General features: G+C 45.8%; 1 protein-coding gene across 4 annotated transcripts in view; it reads right to left on the bottom strand.

Moving 5' to 3' along the window:
• The window catches only part of TMEM120B (transmembrane protein 120B), a 43,713-nt gene extending 27,349 nt beyond the window's left edge, over positions 1 to 16,364 (bottom strand). For 2 of the 4 annotated variants that reach the window (XR_013765459.1, XR_013765460.1), the window contains exon 1: positions 16,157 to 16,364. Coding sequence is in view for 2 of the 4 variants with exons in the window: in XM_079149613.1 (XP_079005739.1) it covers positions 16,157 to 16,225 (69 nt within the window). In the remaining 2 variants the exon portion in view is untranslated. The remainder of the gene's footprint in view (positions 1 to 16,156) is intronic. The other 2 variants (XM_079149613.1, XM_079149612.1) reach the window with 2 other exon arrangements.
• Between the last annotated feature and the right edge of the window lie 4,180 nt (positions 16,365 to 20,544).

Genomic DNA, 20,544 nt, shown 5'->3' with positions numbered 1-20,544 from the left:
TGTTTGTTTGTTTTGTTTTAAATTTTTTAAAAATGTCAAGCTTGCAGAATGATAAGAACAATTAAAAAACTTCTATTCTTGCCCTAGATTGACCCACTATTTTCCTTAAGTTGCATTTGCTTGTCACCACTGTGTGTCCTGTTTCTATATCACACATCAATCAGCTACAGTCCACAGGCCAAATTTGGCTCTCTAATTCTGTGCGGGCAGTAAGGACATGGGCTGTGCAGGGTTGAAAAGGAAAAATCAAAAGAATACTTTGTGACACGTGAAAATTAAATGCAGTTGGAATGCAGTATCCATACGTCCAGTCTTACTGGCACACGGCCACGCCCGCTCATATACATATGGTCATGGCTGCTTTGGCACCCAAGCAGCAGAGTGAGTGCCTGTGACAGAGACCATATGTCCCCCAAAGCCTAAAATCGTCACTATTTGGTCTCTGACCAAAAACGTTGCCCACTCCCGTGTTAAAGCGTTTGGGATTTAGTTGTAGACACCACGCCTTCCTACTTCTAAAAATCCTTCAGCGTGTGTCTCCAGGAACGATACTCTCTTGTACGTCCAGAATACAATGGTCAAAGAGAGAAAACTTGGCCTTGACACCAAGCAATGCTGTGGCTGCAAAGACCATCCCAACTCACGTTCTGGTACCAGTTTCTCTCCCGGCACTTCCCCCCAGACCTGGATCCAGCTCAGTTTCAAGCCCTTCATTATTACTGCTGGTGTCTCCAGCTTCTTTTAACCTGCGATGTTGCCTCAACCTTTGTGTTTCAGGAGTTGATGTTTCTAGAGAGTTCGGTCCAGAGGCTTTGGAGAACATTTCCCTCAGCCCGGCTTTGCCTGATGTTTCCTGGTGGTTAGACTGTGCTTATACACAGGGGCTGGAATGCCACTCCTGTGATGCTGTGTCCCCAGGGCCTCCTGTCAGGAGGGACATGGTGCCGGTGACCTTGACTTTGACTGCCGGCTGAAGGTATCCGTCCACCAGTGTATCCACTATACAGTGGCCAACTTTCTTTCTTCCTTTCTTCCTTTATTTATTTATTCTTTTTGGGGGGCATGCGAGGCAAACATCGCACCACTGAGCCACACCCCAAACTTCCCATTTGTGATCAGTAAGTTATCTCGGGGCTGAGGGTGAGGCTCAGTGGTACTCACTTGCCTCATAAGTGCCAGGCCCTGGGTTCAAGTTCCTGGCACCAAAAATAAATAAGTAAAATAATAAGTTAACTGTGTGGAGAAAGACCATGTAGGAATCACTTCTGAATTCTTCAGTGCGAGACAGCCCTCACACTTGAGGAATATCTGCTAGTAACAAAGGAAACTCACCAGAACAGGAGGGGGAAGACTGGGACAGAGATAACCTTCCAGAAGGAGGGGCTTTGGATGAGCAGCGAGGGGAGATACAGGGCCACGCTGCCTCCTAGCTCCCTGGTGTTGGTTCCATCGTGGAGAGATAAGGCGAAGGCCACACGACCAGTAGCCAGATGCTCACCAGGCCCTCTTCAGTGTGAATTAATATTTAATTTCACAAGTAAAACATGAAGACATTATCCTTGTTAAAAATTAAAACACTATGTCACTGAACCTCTCTGGCTTTAGGAAAGCAGGAAGTCTTGGTAATCGAGGCCAAATGATCATCGGCCCAGTTGTGTTTGCTTTGGAGGGACAAGACAGAGACACCCCCTGCCAAGGTTTATCAAAACCAGCACTTGACATCATTTCCCTACACACACACACACACAAACATTGTTTCATGTGGGAAAAAATGAACACATAATCCCAACAACTCAGGAGGCTGAGGCAGGAGAACTGCAAGTTCGAGGCTAGCCTCAGCAACTCAGCAAGACCCTGTCTCAAAATAAAAAATAAAAAGGGCTGGAAGTATAGTCAGGGGTAGAGCACCCTTGGGTTCAATCCCCAGTACTGGGAAAAAAAAAAAATCAAAACACTACAACCACAGCTAAAGTCTGCTTTGAATATCCCTCTTCCCCGGAAGTAACTGTTGTTACCAACTTCTTCTGGATCTTCCTTCTCTCTCTCTCTTTAGTTCAACAAGATCTCATTATGTTGCCAAGGCAGGCCTCGAACTCTCCATCCTCCTGCCTCTGCCTCCTGTGTAGCTGGGGAACAGGTGCCCACTGCCACACCTAGCTAGCTCTTCTTCTGCGAATTCTGCCAGGCTATATTCCGTGTATTTCTGTTTCTTTAAAAAAAAAAAAAAAAAAAAAAATGTTTAGCAGAGCATGGTGGCATACACCTGAGCTAGGATCCTCACAAGTTCAAGACCAGCCTAGGCAACTCAGTACAAGGTTCTGGGTTCAATCCCCAACACCCAAAGAAACAAAAACCCACTTTATTGAGGTATGCCTGACAAGCAGCAGCAAGCTGTACATAATCAATATATACAATGTGATGAATTTGGAGATTACTATATACCTGTGAAATCACCACCATCTGTGCTTAAACCTGTCCATCACCTCCAAATGTTTCCTCCTGCCCTCTTTATTATCACTTCTGTGTAATAAGAGCATTTAACAAAAGATCTATCCTCTTGGCAAATGTGTAAGTATATAACACAATATAAGTATAGGTAACTATAGGCGCTATGCTATGCACTGAGATGAATTAGCCTCCAGGACTTCTTTATCTTGTATAGCTGAAACAATGTACCCTTTGGCTTACCTCCCCACTCCCTGTATTCTATATCCTATATTGACCTATTTCGATACACATGAATATATATACACATATATGCATGTATTTAAAAATACACACAGTTGCAAAAAAAATATATTATCCCCAATACTTAGTCTCTTTTGTTTCCTTTTAATAATATTATCCTACCAAGCTGTAGCTGAACACATGGCTGCTCAGCTAGGGACTACATTTCCCAGACCCTTTTGCAGCTAGATATAGCAATAAAGAGAGGTAAACAGGAGCAAAACATTCAAGGTTTTTGCTTTTGTTTATTTGTTTTCATGGTGCTGGGGACTGAATTCAAGCACTTGCACATGCAAAGTATATATTCCACAACTGACATATCTACCCCAATGGGTACAAATTCTGAACCATGTTTCTTTTTTTTCTTTTTCTTTTTTTTTTTTTTTTTTTGTGGTGCTGGGGATCGAACCCAGGGCCTTGTGCTTGCAAGGCAAGCACTCTACCGACTGAGCTATCTCCCCAGCCCTGAACCATGTTTCTTTATGGAATTTCTTGCCTTCCACTCTGGTTCTCTGGCTGTGATACAGCAACAAAGGATCCATTTATCTTGAACCAGAGATGAAAACCACATGATGCAAATGGCAGAGAACACTGTCCCCTCCCCAACAAATCAACCTGGGTTCTAGAGTGGCATGCGTCAGCTTCCCACCTATGATGGTTTTAAAGCATGGTCACCCATTCGTTAGCATGCATTACATACAGAGGTGGGATCTCTGTCCCCACCCCTTAAATCTAGACAGGCTGAGACCAGTTTGACCAGTAGAAAGTGGAAGAAGAAACACCATTCGGCGTCTAAGAAGTCACAGGTGGCCATGCAGCTTCTAATTTATTTACTGGAACATTCCCTCTTGGAGCAGAGTGCAACTACCCTGAGCCCATCATGACATGCAGAAGCCCTTTCAGTATAGAGAAGCCACGTGTGGACACTCCAATCAATGATACTAAGACAAATCTTCCCGTCATGGAAGCCCAGGTGTCAGATGTGGGCATAAAACCTCCAGAGGATTCCAGCCCCAGCCAGGTGAGTTTTTCCCAGACTTAGTCTTCCCCACTAAGACCCCAGATGTCATAAAGCACAGCCAAGCATCCCTACTATGCCCTGCCTAAATCCCTGACCCACAAAAATCAATGAGTTTGATAAGGCAACAGATAACTGAAACCTCACTCACCTGCACCTCACCTTCCTCTATGCTATCATGTAAAAAAGAAAGAAAAGAAGTCGGGCACAGGGGTACCCACCTGTAATCCCAGTGGCTGGGAGGCTGAGGCATTAGGATTGTAAGCTCAAAGCCAGCCTCAGCAATGATGAGGTGCTAAGCAACTCATTGAGACCCTGTCTCTAAATAAAATATAAAATAGGGCTGGGGATGTGGCTCAGTGGTTAAGTGCCCCTGAGTTCAATCCCCGGTACCAAAAAATAAATAAATAAAAAGAAAGAAAGAAATACACTACCTCCTAAAAGTGATTTTACTTTGGGATCGCTGTTACAACAGAATAGCTTATACCCTAAAGCACATTCTTCACTCTTATTTCGAGCTACGGCCTACTACAGCTTATTTTGTCCTTCCCCCACTGTTGGATGTTTAGGTTGTTGCTGGGCTCCTGACCCTCACCAACAGCACAACACTGACTAATATCCTCGAGTAGCTTCTCTGGGCATACAAGCAAGTATCTCTCTGGGGAAGATGCTCTCTGGGGAAAAGAAGTGGAATTCTTGGGCCAGAGAGCACAGGCTGTACACACCTCACCAACGCTCAAGGCCATTGCCATTTAATTTTTCCCAGGTGTTTTTCTAATGTTCCACCAGCAATATTTTCAGCTCAAACCCCAAGGCATTAGGCTGGATAGGGACAGAAAGTCCACAGGCCTTCCCATAACTTTGTCCTCTGGCAAATGGGGTCATTCCTACTCCCCTGCAGTTGTCTCGCTCTGCATAGGCCAGAGTCTCCCCTTCCCAGGGAGATCCCATCCTGGAGACCACACACCTGGGTCACAGACCTGGTCACTCCAAGTCTTGGCTCCAAGGCTCAGAATTTGGGGTGGGGAAGTCAGAAACAAGGACCTTTATATGACACTGTCCCTAGGGTACTCCTCACCTATACCAAGTCTTCACAGATTTCACCCTTGTGCCAGTTTCCCAAGCAGAAGAAAAAGTTCATTTCTTGGCATTCTACTTTTTTCCAGACAGTTGTCTCTACTATACATATCTATTTTTTTGTACTGGAGATTGAACCCAGAGGCGCTCAACCAATGAGCTACATCCGTGGCTCTTTTTATTTTGAGACAGGGTCTCACTCAGTTGCTTAAGGCCTTGCTAAACTGCTGAGGCTGGCCTCAATTTGCCATCTTCCTGCCTCAGCCGCCTGAGTTGCTGAGATTACAGGCATGCACCATCACGCCAGCTCTCCATGTCTTTAATTTTGATGAAATACACAGAATTTGCCATCTTAACCATCGTACGTAAACCGCGACGAGTATAGTCACACTGTTGTACAACCATCTAGCTCCAGAACTTGTCTCCCTGTGAAATGGAAACAACGAACCCATCCACCCACTGCCCCTTCTCCAGCCCCCAGCAACCGCCATTCTAGGGTCTGTCTCTCTGAATCTGCTACTCCAGGGTCACCCTGTGAGTGGAATCCGGCAGCATTTATCCTTTGTGACCGGTTCATTTACACTTGGCATAATGTGTTCGAGGTGCGTCATGCTGCAGCGTGTATCAGAATTTCCTTCCGTCTTAAGGATGGACACTTGGGTTGCTTCCACTTTGAGCTATCATGACTAATGCTGCTGAGTGTGGATGTATAATTTTTTTTTCAAGATCCTGCTTTTAATTCTTTAAGGTATACACTCAGGAGTAAGAATGCTGGATCATATGGTAATTCTACACTTAATTTTTTGTGTGTATGTATGGTGCTGGGGACTGAACCCAGGACTTTGTGCATGAGAGGCAAGCACTCTACCAACTGAGCTACCTCCCCAACCCTATACTTAATTTTTTAAAAAATTTTTTTAGAAGTTGATAGACCTTTATTTTATTCTTTTATTTATACGTGGTGCTGAGAATTGAACCCAGGGACTCACACAAGCTAGGCAAGTGCTCCACCACTGAGCCAAAACCCCAGCCCCTACACATAATTTTTGAGCAATCACAATACTGTTTTCCAAAGTGGCTGCACCAGTTTATTTTAGTTTTAGTTTTTGTTTTTGTTTTCCAGTGCTCGGGACTGAACCTAGGGCTTTGTTTATGCTCTACCTCTGAACTACATCCCCAGCCCTTCCTTACTTTATTTTGAGACAAGGTCTTCCTGAGTTCCCCAGGCTTGCCTTGAACCTGTGATTCGCCAGCTCAACCTCCTGAGCAGCTAGGAATGCGGGTGTGTGCCATGGCGCCCAGCTGGCAGCACCATCTTTTAACTGTCTGTTGATGTGTCCGTGGACATTCCTAGCAGGTAGAGATGATGCTCTCTCTTCCTGTCTTCCCTCTGCACCCAGGGTGTCTCCGTCACCCCCTCATTTGGACCTGTGCTGTGAGCTGCTTTTCCCAGAAGCAGATGAGCCGATGGAGGCAATCCATGGTTGCCTCTCATCCAAACAACCCTGCCCTCCTTGGATGGAACCAGCAGGCCAGATGGAGGCCTTCTGTTGTTTTTTGCTAACCAGGCGGCGATTCCTCTTCTGGGTTACATCCCCAGTTTCTTTGGAGATCCATCTCTCCCTACACTCTATCCACAAGATCCAGTTAGGAGGGGTTGGCCCTCTCCCAGCCTCCAGAGGAAGGGACACAGCCTGGGTCTGGCCAAGCAGCCCATCAGCCTCCCGACCCAACTGGCTGCCTCAAGGATCGACATTCCGAACCAAGGAAAGTGAGCACAGGGTTTGTGTGAGCACTGCAGAGAGAAAGAAGCTCTGTCCCCAGTATTTGAAGGTGGCAAGCTAGAGGCCAGAGCTCATGATGGAGCTGTCTTGCCAACATGTGGGGACCTTGCCTGAGGATGAATCCAACCTAGGCGAATGAGGCTGTGAGGGAGGTGAAGGCTGAGCCGGATGATTTTACTGGAGCCCCAAATCGGCTTCCGTCTGAAGGCAGCGCACCTCGACTCCCCCATGGCAGAGGCAGATGCCATTCTGTTCCATGGCGCTTTGCCAGTTTGCTTTAGGAGTCTCCACTGCAGAGGCAAGTGTCAGAATCCAGAGGAAGAGGGCGAAGAAGGGAGGTTTCCTTCTGGGCAAAGTTTACCACGCTAGTTAAGAAGAGAAGCCATGATCGCTGGAGTCGTTATTAACTACCACCTCTTGCGCAGGGTACTAGCACTTAAAGACACCCAAACCGAGGACCTGCAGGTTTGCTGAATGATCTCTTCATCAAGCCAGCAACTAAACAGACATGCAAAAATATAGATCTTTGGGGCTGGGGAGATGGCTCAGTCGGTAGAGCGCTTGCCTTGTAAGCACAAGGCCCTGGGTTCGATCCCCAGCACGCCCCCCCCCCCCAAAAAAAATACAGATCTTTGAACACCCAACACGGGGCTTTTTCTACCAAATGAAGAGCCTAAAGAATTATTTTAAACAACTTCATGGATGGATAATTTATATACCATAAATTCACCCATGTGACATGCACAATTCAGTGACTTTTATGCATTTACCAACTTGGACAACCATCACCACAGCTAGTGTGGGAACATTCACATCATCACCCAATAAGATCCAGAATATCTATTAGCAGTCATTCCCTGTTTCCTCTCCTGCCCAGCCCCTGGCAACCACAAATCTTCTTTCTGCCTCTATAAATGTATCTTCTCTAGATATCTCATGTAATTGGAATCATTATAATATATGGTTTCTGCATCTGGTTTCTCTGACTTAGCATAAATTTTTGAGGTTTATCTATGTGATAGAATATATCAGCATTTTTTTATGACTAGTCAGCGATAAAAATGTGATACAGATAAACCGGTTTTTGGACATTTGGCTTATTTCCACTTTTGGTTTATTGTGAATAATGCTGCTATGCACATTCATGTACAAGTTTTGTGTAGACATGTATTTTCATTTCTATTGGGTAGATACCTAAGAAGAGAATTGTTGGTTTGTACAGTAAATTTCTAACTTGGTGTGGTGGCACACACCTGTAATCCAAGTGACTTGGGAGGCTGAGGCAGGAGGATCACAAGTTTGAGGCCAGCCTCAGAAACTTAGCAAGACCCTGTCTCAGAATAAAAAAATTAAAGAAGGAGTAGAAATGTAGCTCAGTGGTAAAATGCCCCAAGTACCAATTTTAAAAAAAAATTAAAGAAAATGCCAAACTGCTGAACTGCTATTTTTATTCCTAAGCTTGGCAGCAGTGGACTGGACCACTGGAGACACTCACCCCTGGGAGTCAGCTCTCTGCAGACAGAGCCATTTGCTTGGTAAACCAGCTTATTAAATGTGTTGACTCCCACTTCCAGTTGCTACCTCTAAAAATAACCAGGAGTGCTGGGGGCACAGGGCAGACAAGCAGCTGAGGAGGAAAGGACTCCATTCTGTGGCCCAAAGCAAGCCCCAGTCCCCCAACTGTCTAGTTCAAGGCCAATCCAAACAAACAAACACTTGATAGAACACCCAAAGATGGAGCCAGGGGGCAGAGGGGTTAACTAGAAAGAAAACAATACCCAGCGATGAATCAAATGCTAGCAAGTTTAGTTTACCAAGAGTGAAAACATACTTTTTTTTTTTTTTTTTTTTTGGTACCTGGGATTGAACTCAGGGGCACTTGACCACTGAGCCACCTCCCCAGCCCTATTTTGTATTTTATTTAAAGACAGGGGCTCACTGAATTGCTTAGCGCCTGCCAATGCTGAGGCTGGCTTTAAACTTGAGATCCTCCTGCCTCAGCCTCCCAAGCTGCTGGGATTATAGGCATGCACCACCAACGCCCACCTAAAAACATAATCTTAATACACAACTTGATTATGCCATAAATGATGTTCCTGTGGTCCTAATCCACAAATGACTGACACTGAGTCTACAGTTATTTTTCTTTATAATCTTTTTAGTCTACTGCTCATTTTTTTATGAAATATTTCAGGCATACAAAAAAAGACAGACAGTTCCATAATTAACACCTACCTTCTCACCCTTTAGTAATAGTAGAGCAAAGGGGGGTGAAAGACCCTAGACAGTCTTCCCATCCTCCAGTCACAAAAGGGTGAATGGGGTTTTGGTTTGGTTTTTTGCAGTGCTGGGGATTGAACCTGGTGCCTTGTGCTTGCCAAGTAAATGCTCTACCATTGAGTCATATTCCCAATGCTGCACCCCACACCTCCCCCAGGGCTCCCTTGCTCTGCCCCGAGCTGACTTTAGCCAATGGGAGTCCCCCACAAAGGACTGGAAGGTAAGAGGAGAGAGCTGGAGAATTTGGCTCCTTGGTCTGCTACATCCTTCAGTCACTAGAGCTCTTGACTACAGCTTCTCTTCCCCACAACAAGCAATGGCCAGCTCAGATGACCCCTTCCCAGTGCTCTCCTCCCCTCAGGGACAGGACAAGTAAAGGCTCCCTACTGTGGTCCACTACAGGAACCTCCCTATTAAACTGCCCACACCTCTGAAAATCGCCCCTTCTTTTCAGTAAGATGGTTCTGACAGAATGATTTGCTTCCTGCCAGGGCCCCGCTACACTAAATCTGCTCTGTATGGTTCCCCTGAAGTCTTTACACTTGCACAACATACATATGTAACATTAAATAAAAACATAGTTGCTTTTGTTTTATTTTGGCTTTTCTTTTCTTTTTTTTTTTTTTTTTTGGGGGGGGGGGGTGTGCTGGGGGTTTGAATCCAGGACCACTTTACCTTTCACTGAGTTACACCCCCGAGCCCTCTTTTATTTTGAGACAAGGTCTTGCTAAATTGCTGAGGCTGGCCTCTAACTTGTGATCCTCCTGCCTTCGCCTCCCAACATCACTGGGATTACAGATGTGCACCACCCTTCCTGGCTCATGCTACTGTTTTGAACGATTTTACCTTTATTATAAAAAGCATACTGTACACACCTGTCTGCAACTGCAACGTTCTGCTCAACTTCAATATATCTAGCTCCAGTTTATTCTATGGATTACTCTGCGTGTTCAGTTATAAAAATTATTGTACAGATCTGCTATTAGAGTTTTTAATTGTATGGCTATATATTAGTTATAAAAATGTAGATAGGATTCTGTCTGGATTAGGGGAAAAAAAAACCAGAGTTGCGCTGATATCAGCTCTGGGAGCCAGGATGTCCCTCGCATCTTTTCTGCATGTTTAATTACCATTCTCCACATGCAGGAAACACAAACAAGTGGGTTTCCAACAGAGACGCCGGGAGCTCTGCCACCTCTCCTGTCCTCTGACGTCCCACACTCCACCCCAGAGGGAAGATGAGGTTAATGACTTCAGGTCCCAGCCTGGCTGTGAAACATCTGGTGGCACCTTCTCAACAAAGAGGCTGAGTCATGAGATCCACGACTTGGGAATCAGACCTCCAGAGTCAACATTTCTTGTAAGAATTGCCAGACGGGCATCTCATGGCATCTATAGACAGGGCTCTGACCGAGGAGTGTCAGAGGGTGGCAATCTGGAAAACCGCAGCATAACCATGGTGCCCCCTGACTTGCCTTCTGCTGGTAGAAGAAGAGATGACTTTTATACAGCTTGCTTTCTAAGAAATCATCTTCCAATAGGTTCAACTAGGACCTGTCACCATAGAAACATTACCAAGGATGGCAAGTTGACTTCACATGAAGGGTATTGATTCTGTACCGGGAAAGGGTCTGAGTCATGAGCCAGGATCAATAGGTGTCCTAGGAGCAGTAAGTGGGGGTGTATACCCCGATGTCAGAGGCAGGACAGCATAATGGTTACGTGGTGAGGTTCTGTAGTCAGACCACCCGAGTTCAAATCAGAGCCTGACACTTAGTAGCAGTCAAGTTGTATAATCTTTTTGTGCCTCAGTTTCCTCTACAGTGAAAAGGCTGGGAAAAAGGTTTGTACAATAGGTCATGTGCTGTTACAAAGATGTAATGTCATCAAAAAGAATGGAGTGGGCTGGGCGTGGAACTCAGGGGTACAGCGCTCACCCAGCATGCATCAGGCCCTGGGTTCAATCCTCAGCACCACATAAAAAAACAATAAATAAAGGTAATGTGTCCACCTACGACTAAAACAAAATATTAAAAAAAAAAAAAAGAATGGAATGTGATCTAATGTGCAATTGTGAAATGCCCCAAAGGTAGCACATTAAGTGGTGTCTAACAAGTCACTGTGCATCCCCTGAAAACTTTAATTATCCTATAGTGCCCCTATGAGCTGGCTGTAGCACCTTGGGGGTGCCTTGGCACACAGTTTGGGGATCATAAACAAATTCTATTACATGTCCCCCCCACCAAAAAAAGATGCTTGTCCAGCATCTCTGGTTTTTACTTTCAGTATTTTTGATTTTCCTTCATGGAAATACCCCCCCCACACACACACACACACACATACACACTCATCCCAGATAATGCTGGGATCCCACTCCTAGGTTCCAGAGGTAGACATTTGACCACAGCTTGGCCACTTCTTGCCACAGAGACCAGTTAATTAAGGAATAATCACATGACCCAAGCTGGGTCAATGAGAATCTGTCCTGGGATTTTTACTAGAACTAAGGGAGGTTGAGGGGAGAGGCTCTGTGTCTACCAGCTTCGCCATGTTGGTAGACATCAGCCAGGGGCTACCAGTGGCCATCTTTGCCAGAACATGGAAGAGAGTACCTGAAAATAAAGCTGACAAAGAGAGACACACACAGATCATCTGGTCTAGCCTTACAGGAAACCATTTGCCAGCTGACTTCCCAATACATGAGCCAATAAAACTCCTTTTTTGGCTTAAAACCAGTTGAACTGGGTTTCTGTCACTTGTAACTAAAGTCCTGACCAGTGAATTGTGTGAGAACTCCATACAGATGAAAAGAGACCCAGCAAGTTCAAGTTTTCTTCTAGACCTAGGAGTTTCCAGATATTTTTTGACCCACTGTGTCAGGAACACAAAAAGCATCTGAGTCAAACACAAGCCTAGGCTCAAATTCTGGCTCCATGATTTTTAAGTTGCTTAACATCTCAGCCTCAGTCTCTTTATCTATAAAACAGGGAAGGTTATTGTCGAGATTAAATAACATAATCCAAGTATCACATGGTTTGCTATCCAGTGTTGTCACTGAATTATTGCCAGCCTTTGCTTTGTAGGTAGAGAAACTCAAACTCAGGGCGGTGTCTTGCTGTAGGTCAGACACTGGACAGTGGCAGATCCAGGACTTCAACCCAGGAATCCTGTCCAATTTTCTTTCTGCACCATGTGCTTCTAACAAAAATGGCCACAAGATGCAACCCAATACTCAGTCATAAAGAAGAATAAAATTATGGCATTTGTAGGTAAGTGGATGGAGGTGGAGAATATCATGCTAAGTGAAGTAAGCTAATCATCTCTGACAAGTGGATGATGATACATAACAGAGCCAGGGGAGTGGGTAAGGGAAGCATGGAGGAAGGATGGATTATCTGGAGGGAAATGAGGGGTAGGGAGGGGGCAGGGGGAAGGAAAGATAATAGAATGAGACAAACATCATTACATGTATGATTGTGTACATGTATGATTACATACATGGTGTGACTCTACTTCATGTCCAACCAGAGAAATGAAAAGTTGTATCCCATTTGTGTACAATGAATCAAAAAAATAAATAAATAAATAAATAAAATTCAAAAAGAGGAAACCCAAGATGGAAGAAAACAAAAGTTAAGAGCACCTGGGGTACTGTGCCTCTGCTAGTGGTTAAGAGCACAGGCTGGTGTTCAGCAGTCTGTGCTCAGATCCTGGCTCCAACATTTACAAGCCATGTGACCATAAGTAACCAATTTATCCTCTGTAAAATGGTGTAACAGGATCTGTTTTATGAGGCTTTGATGAGATAGTACTGACCCTCCTGCTTCTAGCCCACCTCCCTGTATTTTTATTACTTTTTTTCTTTTTGGTAGTGCTGGGAATTGAACCCGGGGCCTCAGGCGTGCTAGGCAAGCACTCTACCACGCTGTAACCCCCGGCCCCTCCCTCTGTATCCTATACACAGCAGCCAGAGAGACGCCCGCTTCACTGTCAGTAAGAGTCAGAATCTTTACAATGGCCTACAAGGTCCCTGTCACCCTGTGAGGTCAGGATTCAGGAAAGGCTGCTTTGGACTACCTCCTTCCTGTGCCGGGAGGGACAGGTCAGGTTTCCAGGGATATAAGGCAGGAACTGCTCATTAAATCACCTGCCACGTGTCTGTAAGTGACCTTCTGTGGTCACACCACAGGTCAGGGGGCCAGATTCTCAGACTGATAATCAATTCACCAGATTGGCCAAAACCCAACTGCCCAAAAACTATGTCATCATGGCGACAACTTTCCCTGGAGTCCAGGAAGGCCCTGACAGATGCAAATCAGGTCTGAAGAAAACTGATTCTCTAGAAAATCCCACACTGTGCTGGGGCTTTCTGTGGAGGAGGGGGAGTTCCAAAGACCTTTCAAATCCTCCAGAGTCTGAGAACTGGGCTTCCTCTTTCCTTCATTTCAAAGAGAGAGAGAGAGAGAAAACACAAAGATCCCAAAATCAAATAGAGGCAAATATGAAACCCAAAAATCCCAGATTCTCAGTCAGATGTAGGAAAATCTGGACTGGCCAGGATATTCTGGTGCAAAAAAAAAGTCCTTTGTATTGTTGACCTTCTTAGTTGCAGCCTTCCCCCGACCCCTCCCTGTGTTACCTCCTTGTTCCTCAACCGCGTCTCAGGTCAGAGCCTCTCTCCAACACACACTCACACTCACACACACCGACTCATCACATGCACAGCTCCAGGGACTTTCAGACCACAGGTGCAGAGATCTCCCAAGTAGAGAAGACAGAGAGGAGCCTCCCAACATTTCAGAACTAAGTTCTAGCGCCACTTTTACCACCAAATAGCTGTGTGAGCTCAGCTCAGTCAAGGAGCATGTCCAAGCTTCAGCTTCCTCATCTGTGAACTGAAGATGTAAATGGTGTTTTTGCTCCACTGACTTTTTTTTAGTACCAGGGATTGAACCCAGGGTGCTCAACCACTAAGCCACATTCCCACCCCTTTTTTATTTTGAGACAGGGTCTCACTGAGTTGCTTAAGACCTCTATAAATTGCTGAGGCTGGCCTTGAACTCTCAGTCTTCCTGCCTCAGCCTCCCAAGCTGCTGGGATTACAGGTATGCTCCACCATGCTTGGCCAATCAATGTTCTTGACCCCCAGGAGGCCATCTGTCACCAGCTGACCGTCCCCTCTTCCCCAAAGTAGAACCCAGTCTACCTCTCTAAAGAACTGAGTGATGTCACTCTTCACTACAACACTTGCTGTACACCAAGGGAGGAAATCCAGACTCAGTTCCCAATTCCTCTGTCCCTGACACACCTGAGCATCTAAGACATCAAAAGGAACATAACAACAAATCAAAGGACTCCTTTGCAATCTCTGCCTGCCAAGACTTGCTTTCTAATTGCTGTTAATTGCAATAATTGCATAGCTCTGAAGGGTAAGGCTCCTCCTCCTCCTCCGCCTCCTAGTCTGAGGCAGGGCAAGGGAAAGGAATTATCAACAACAGAAACTTCACACAGCATACCTCTTCTTTTCTGCTCCTGACCCTAAGAACTACTCTGTGGCTCCATAGCTGGACATGAGTTCAAAGCCCAGTGAGACAAAGCCTTAAGACATGGCTGAGGGAGCCAAGCATGGTGGTGCATGCCTATAATACCAGTGCCTCGGAGGCTGAGGCAGGAGGATCGCAAGTTAGAGGCCAGCCTCAGCAACTTAGCAAGACCCTGCCTCAAAATAAAAAATGCAAAGGGCCAGATATGTAGCTTGGTGGTAGAGTGTCCTGGGTTCAATTCAGAGTGCAAAAAAAAAAAAAAAAAAAAAAAAAAGTAGTAGTTGTTCTTGTGGAGCTGGGTATGGTGGCATGTACCTGTAGTCCCACCTACTCAGGAAGTTGAGGTGGGATGCCCAAGAGTTCAAGGCTAGACTGGGCAATATAGTTAAAAAAAGAAAGAAAGAAAAAGAAGAAGAAGAAAAAGAATTAGTCTTCTCCATGAAGGTGGAACAAAAAGGGACCCAAGCTCTAGACCTGAAGGTGAAGGTGCCAAGCTGAAGAAGGCATGAATCCACATTTGCTGGAAGACCATCCTGGGTACCTTACCCTCTGTCCATGGCTGAAACAGCTCCTCATTTCCTGCCCAGGCTCTCCAGCAACCCCTAGCCGTTCATCAGCACCTACAGTCTCATGTTTAGAGAGACTCATCACAGATACCCTTGGCCACCTCCTCTTCCCTCCTCTGGACACTAAGACAACCCAACTACAGACAATAGCCACATGGACAGGTAAGATGTCAGTGCTCCAACTGAAGAGAGGAGGGGAGAAGGGCTGGGGGTGTGATGTGATTTCATGCAAACACAGCATAAGCCCCTGGGAAAACAGTCCTGGGGCTGGAGAGGGAACATCCAAAACAGTCCCTAAAAAAAAAAAAAAAAAAAAAAAAAGTCCCTACATCCCTCTTGGTCAATCACCAAGGGTTCCTAAGGCTCTCTAGTCATCCAAGTGGGTAGCTGAGGCCTCTATCACGAACAAAGCTCCTGCTGGGACCCCTGACAGCAATGTCGTTCTCTCAAGGGACACATCGCACATGCGCCCTCGCCCCACCTGGGGTACAGCTCTGGGCCAGAAGGGTGAGGCTGGGTGAGGCAACCCAGCTGTCAGAACTGACAGGTGCCAACCACAACACACACTGAACCTGCAGCAGCCTAGAGAGGGCAGGCGCCACACAAGAGTTCCCAAAGACGGAAACGGGGATCTCTAATCCCCAAGCACAGTCTGGGGGTTCAAGGTGAACTGCTCCTAAGCACATGTCCCAAAATGGAGCAGCAGAAGAGAGAGCTGCCCTGCCAGCGGGAGAGGGGTGGTCAAGTGCCGAAAGCAGATGTGGTGGGTGGCATCGGGGGACCCCTGCGGCGGTGGGTGCTGGGCTGTCCTCTTTGAACCCTAGCACTACCAGGCCCCCTCAGTCTTGATCCACATGGACACAACCTGGAATTTGCCCTCGGAGGCCACAGACCAACTTTCTGCAGCGAATAAGGTGCGCAGAGCAAAGAGCGGGTGAGAGGGCGGGAGAATGGGGGGCTTCGACAGGGCGCCCCAGGAGGGTAAAGAACTGGAACGCTGGGAGGGGGTTGGGGGCTGGTCCAGGCCGACCACCAGCGCCCAGGGGCTAGCCAGGCGCACACCGGGGCCCCGTCGCCCCACCTCCTGGGCTCGGCGGGTGGGAAGGGGAAGACACTGCACCGCAAGTAGCAGGGTTGCGGGACCAGGTGGTCCGGCCCTACCTGCAGTTCCTGAAATTCCCCCTCCAGCTCGTGCCACTCGCGCTCGCAGCACTCCAGCTGCCCCGACATGGTGCAGTGGTGCAAGGCGGCGGCGGCCGCGGCTGCTCCCGCAGCGTGGCCCCGCCAGCCACCAGCACCCCACGCCCGCCCGCCCGCAAGCCGCCTTCAGAGGCACCAGCTGTTCCTGCGCAGCCGGAGCCACGCGCGCGCCTGACGTCACGGTCCCCGCCCCGGCGCCTGCCCCACCCCCTCGCCCGAGAGGCGGGGCCCCGCGCGTGCGCACTGGGCTCCCCGGCTCCCTACCCGCACTCTGCGCGCCCGCCCGGTACTAAGGCGTTTTGCAGGTTTTAGCTGGGTCTGTCGCTGCCCCCTCGGGATATCTGCGCCTTCAGGACCCCTCTCTTCTCGGAGGGGCGGGCCAGAGTTTGTCCGCAAGCTGCTTTTGCAGCACTTACGTTATTTAGTTTGTGGTTTGGGGAGCGTCGGCTGGTGGGGGTGAGAAAGATTTGGGAGGGATGAAAGTTCACCGCCACCACCAGGACCCCTTAATCTCTAATCTGGCCCACGGCCAGTGCCCTGGAATTCCAAAGCTGACATTGACCGTGTCGTAAGGTCGGGGACAGGGCGGGGAAGACCTGTCATTTCACGTTACTATTTACTGCAACCTATGCATTCGAGATTCCTGCCCTCTAAGACTGGGTGACTCTTAACAGCTGTCTCTTTCACTCACTGAAGGACACAACATCCTCCAAACTAATTTCATCCAGTTTCCTTCCCTCCTCTGCAAAGTGTTCCAAGATCTGCCCCAGCCTGGCTTTTCGGTCCCGTCTCGTACATTGACGACAGATCATGCTTTCCAGCCATTGTTTTTTGTCATCCGGGCTTTGCACGGCATACTCTTCCCTCTGCATCCTATACGGTTCCCTCTTTCTCATGACCAGAGCCTCGATTCATTTGACACCTGCTTTAGTTTCCTAGGGCAGTGGTAACTACAAACTGGATGATTCAAGTACCGCAAACGAGATGGCCTAAACAATAGAAATGTATTTCTCTCACATATATTTCAGGCTGAAAGTCTGAAATCAAGGTGTCAGCAGGGCCTTGCTTCTTCGAAGTCCTGGGAAGAATCCTTCCTTGTTTATGATGGTGCCTACTAATCCTAGGTGTGCCTTGGCTTGGACTGTACCACTCCAATCTCAGACCTGTGTCACATGGCCTTTGGTGTATCCTCTCTTCATATCTACTCTATTATGGCATCTCAACTAATCACATCTGCAAATACTCCATTTCCAAATAAGGTCATGTTCTGAGGTGAGAATTCTATCTTTCTGGGGGACACAAGGCAATTCATAATATCGCCTCTGAGCAAAGACCCTCCATGAACAACCAGAAGTTCACACCTCCCCTGGCACTTGATATAGCACCTGCTTTATTTTCTTCATGCAAGTTATTATTATATGAAGTGATTTGTTCCCAATCGGTTATATGTTTCCCTCCCTGAGTAAATAACCTCTATGAAATCTCAGGGAACTAATCCTTGTCTTGGTTGTCATTGAATCCCCAAGAGTTTCAGCCACTGTAGACACTCAATAAATATTTGTTAATTCAGCAAAATAGCAGGCTATAAAATCAACACACATAAATCTACAGCATTTTTATACGCAAGCGACGAAACAGCTGAAAGGGAAATGAGGAAAACAACTCCATTTGCGATAGCCTCAAAAAAAATAAAATACTTGGGAATCAATCTAACCAAAGAGGTAAAAGATCTCTACAATGAAAACTACAAAGCACTGAAGAAAGAAGTTAAGGAAGACCTTAGAAGATGGAAAGATCTCCCATGTTCTTGGATAGGCCGAATTAATATTGTCAAAATGGCCATACTACCAAAAGTGCTATACAGATTCAATGCAATTCCAATTAAAATCCCAATGACGTACCTCACAGAAATAGAGCAAGCAATCATGAAATTCATCTGGAAGAATAAGAAACCCAGAATAGCTAAAGCAATCCTTAGCAGGAAGAATGAAACAGGGGGTATCGCAATACCAGAACTTCAACTCTACTACAAAGCAATAGTAACAAAAACTGCATGGTATTGGCACCAAAATTGATAGGTAGATCAATGGTACAGAATAGAGGACACGGACACAAACCCAAATAAATGCAATTTTCTCATACTAGACAAAGGTGCCAAAAACATGCAATGGAGAAAAGATAGCCTCTTCAACAAATGGTGCTGGGAAAACTGGAAATCCATATGCAACAGAATGAAACTAAACCCCTATCTCTCACCCTGCACAAAACTCAACTCACAATGGATCAAGGACCTTGAAATCAGACCAGAGACCCTGCATCTTATAGAAGAAAAAGTAGGTCCACATCTTCACCTTGTTGGCTTAGGATCAGACTTCCTTAACAGGACTCCCATAGCACAAGAAATAAAAGCAAGAATCAATAACTGGGATAGATTCAAACTAAATAGCTTTCTCTCAGCAAAGGAAACTATCAGCAATGCGAAGAAAGAGCCTACAGAGTGGGAGAATATCTTTGCCACTCATACTTCAGATAGAGCACTAATTTCCAGAATATATAAAGAACTCAAAAAACTCTACATGAAGAATACAAATAACCCAATCAACAAATGGGCTAAGGAAATGAACAGACACTTCACAGAAGATGTACAAGGAATCAACAGATATATGAAAAAATGTTTACCATCTTTAGTAATAAGAGAAATGCAAATCAAAACTACACTAAGATTCCATCTCACCCCAATTAGAATGGCGATTATCAAGAACACAAGCAACAATAGGTGTTGGAGAGGATGTGGGGAAAAAGGTACACTCATACATTGCTGGTGGGGCTGCAAATTAGTGTAGCCACTCTGGAAAGCAGTGTGGAGATTCCTTAGAAAACTTGGAATGGACTTACCATTTGACCCAGCTATCCCACTCCTCGGCCTATACCCAAAGGACTTAAAATCGGCACACTTCAGAGATACAGTCACATCAATGTTCATAGCGGCTCAATTCACAATAGCCAGACTATGGAACCAACCTAGATGCCCTTCAATTGATGAATGGATAAAGAAACTGTGGTGTATATATATACAATGGAATATTACTCAGCTATAAAGAATAATAAAAGTATGGCATTTGCAGGCAAATGGATGAAATTGGAGAATATCATGTTAAGTGAGATAAGCCAATCTCAAAACTCCAAAAGAGGAATGATCTCACTGATAAGCGGATGATGACACTTAATGGGGAGTGGGAGGGGGACAAGAATGGAGGAAGGAGGGACTGTATAGAGGGAAAAGAGAGGTGGGAGGGGTGGGGGGGAAGGAAAAAATAACGGAATGAATCAAACATCATTACTCTATGTAAATATATGAATATGCAAATGGTATGCTGTTACTCCATGTACAAACTGAAACAACATGTATCCCATTTGTTTACAATAAAAATAAATTTTAAAAAATAAATATTTGTTGAATGAATGGAAGGAATGAATTTTTTTTTTTTTTTTTTTTTTTTTGGTGCTGGGGATACCAACTGAGCTATCTCCCCAGCCCAGGAATGAACTTTATTGAAGATCAGCCACCACAGAGGTTCACAATGTTGCCAGATGTGGTAGTGCAGGCCTGAAATCTCAGCAACTCTGGAGGCTGGGACAGGAGGATTACAAATTCAAGACCAGTCTCATTAACTTACCAAGGCCCTGTCTCAAAATAAAAAATCAAAAGAACTGGGGATGTGGTTCAGTGGGTAAGCCCCTCTGGGTTCAATCCTAGTACTAAAAAAAGAAAGAAGGGGCTGGGGAGATAGCTCAGTCGGTAGAGTGCATAAGCTTGTAAGCATAAGGCCCTGGGTTCCATCCCCAGCACCCCCGTCCCCAAAAAAAAAAAACAAGAAGAAAGAAAGAAAAAGAAAAAGCTCCCAATGTTTTGGGTTCTTAGATATCTCCAAGAACTTTGAATGGGAAAAATGCACATATGCACACAGAGAGATACTTGAAATTCTTATTGAGCCCTGAAAAAGGATGCAATCTACCTAAGATCTAGCCATTGGTGCACACCTATAATCCTAGCGGCTGAGGCAGGAGGGTCACAATTTCAAAGCCAGCTTCAGAAATTTAACAAGACCCTAAGCAATTTAATGAGACCCTATCTCAAAATAAAGTATAAAAAGCACTGGGGATGTGGCTCAGTGGTTAAGCACCCCTGGATTCCATCCCTGGTACCAAAAAAAAAAAAAAAAAAAAGATCTAATTAGTGATAAACTTTGAATTAAGGTTCCCATCTGTGACTCCCAAACATTGTATCAATTAATAAATCAAACATCCCCGAAGCTCAGTGGTGGGCTATGGGCAATCAAATTCAGAAA

The sequence above is a fragment of the Sciurus vulgaris genome (genome assembly GCF_902686455.1).
Source record: "Sciurus vulgaris genome assembly, chromosome: 8".
In the NCBI taxonomy this organism is placed as follows: domain Eukaryota; kingdom Metazoa; phylum Chordata; class Mammalia; order Rodentia; family Sciuridae; genus Sciurus; species Sciurus vulgaris.
This window is presented reverse-complemented; position numbering and strand designations above follow the sequence as displayed.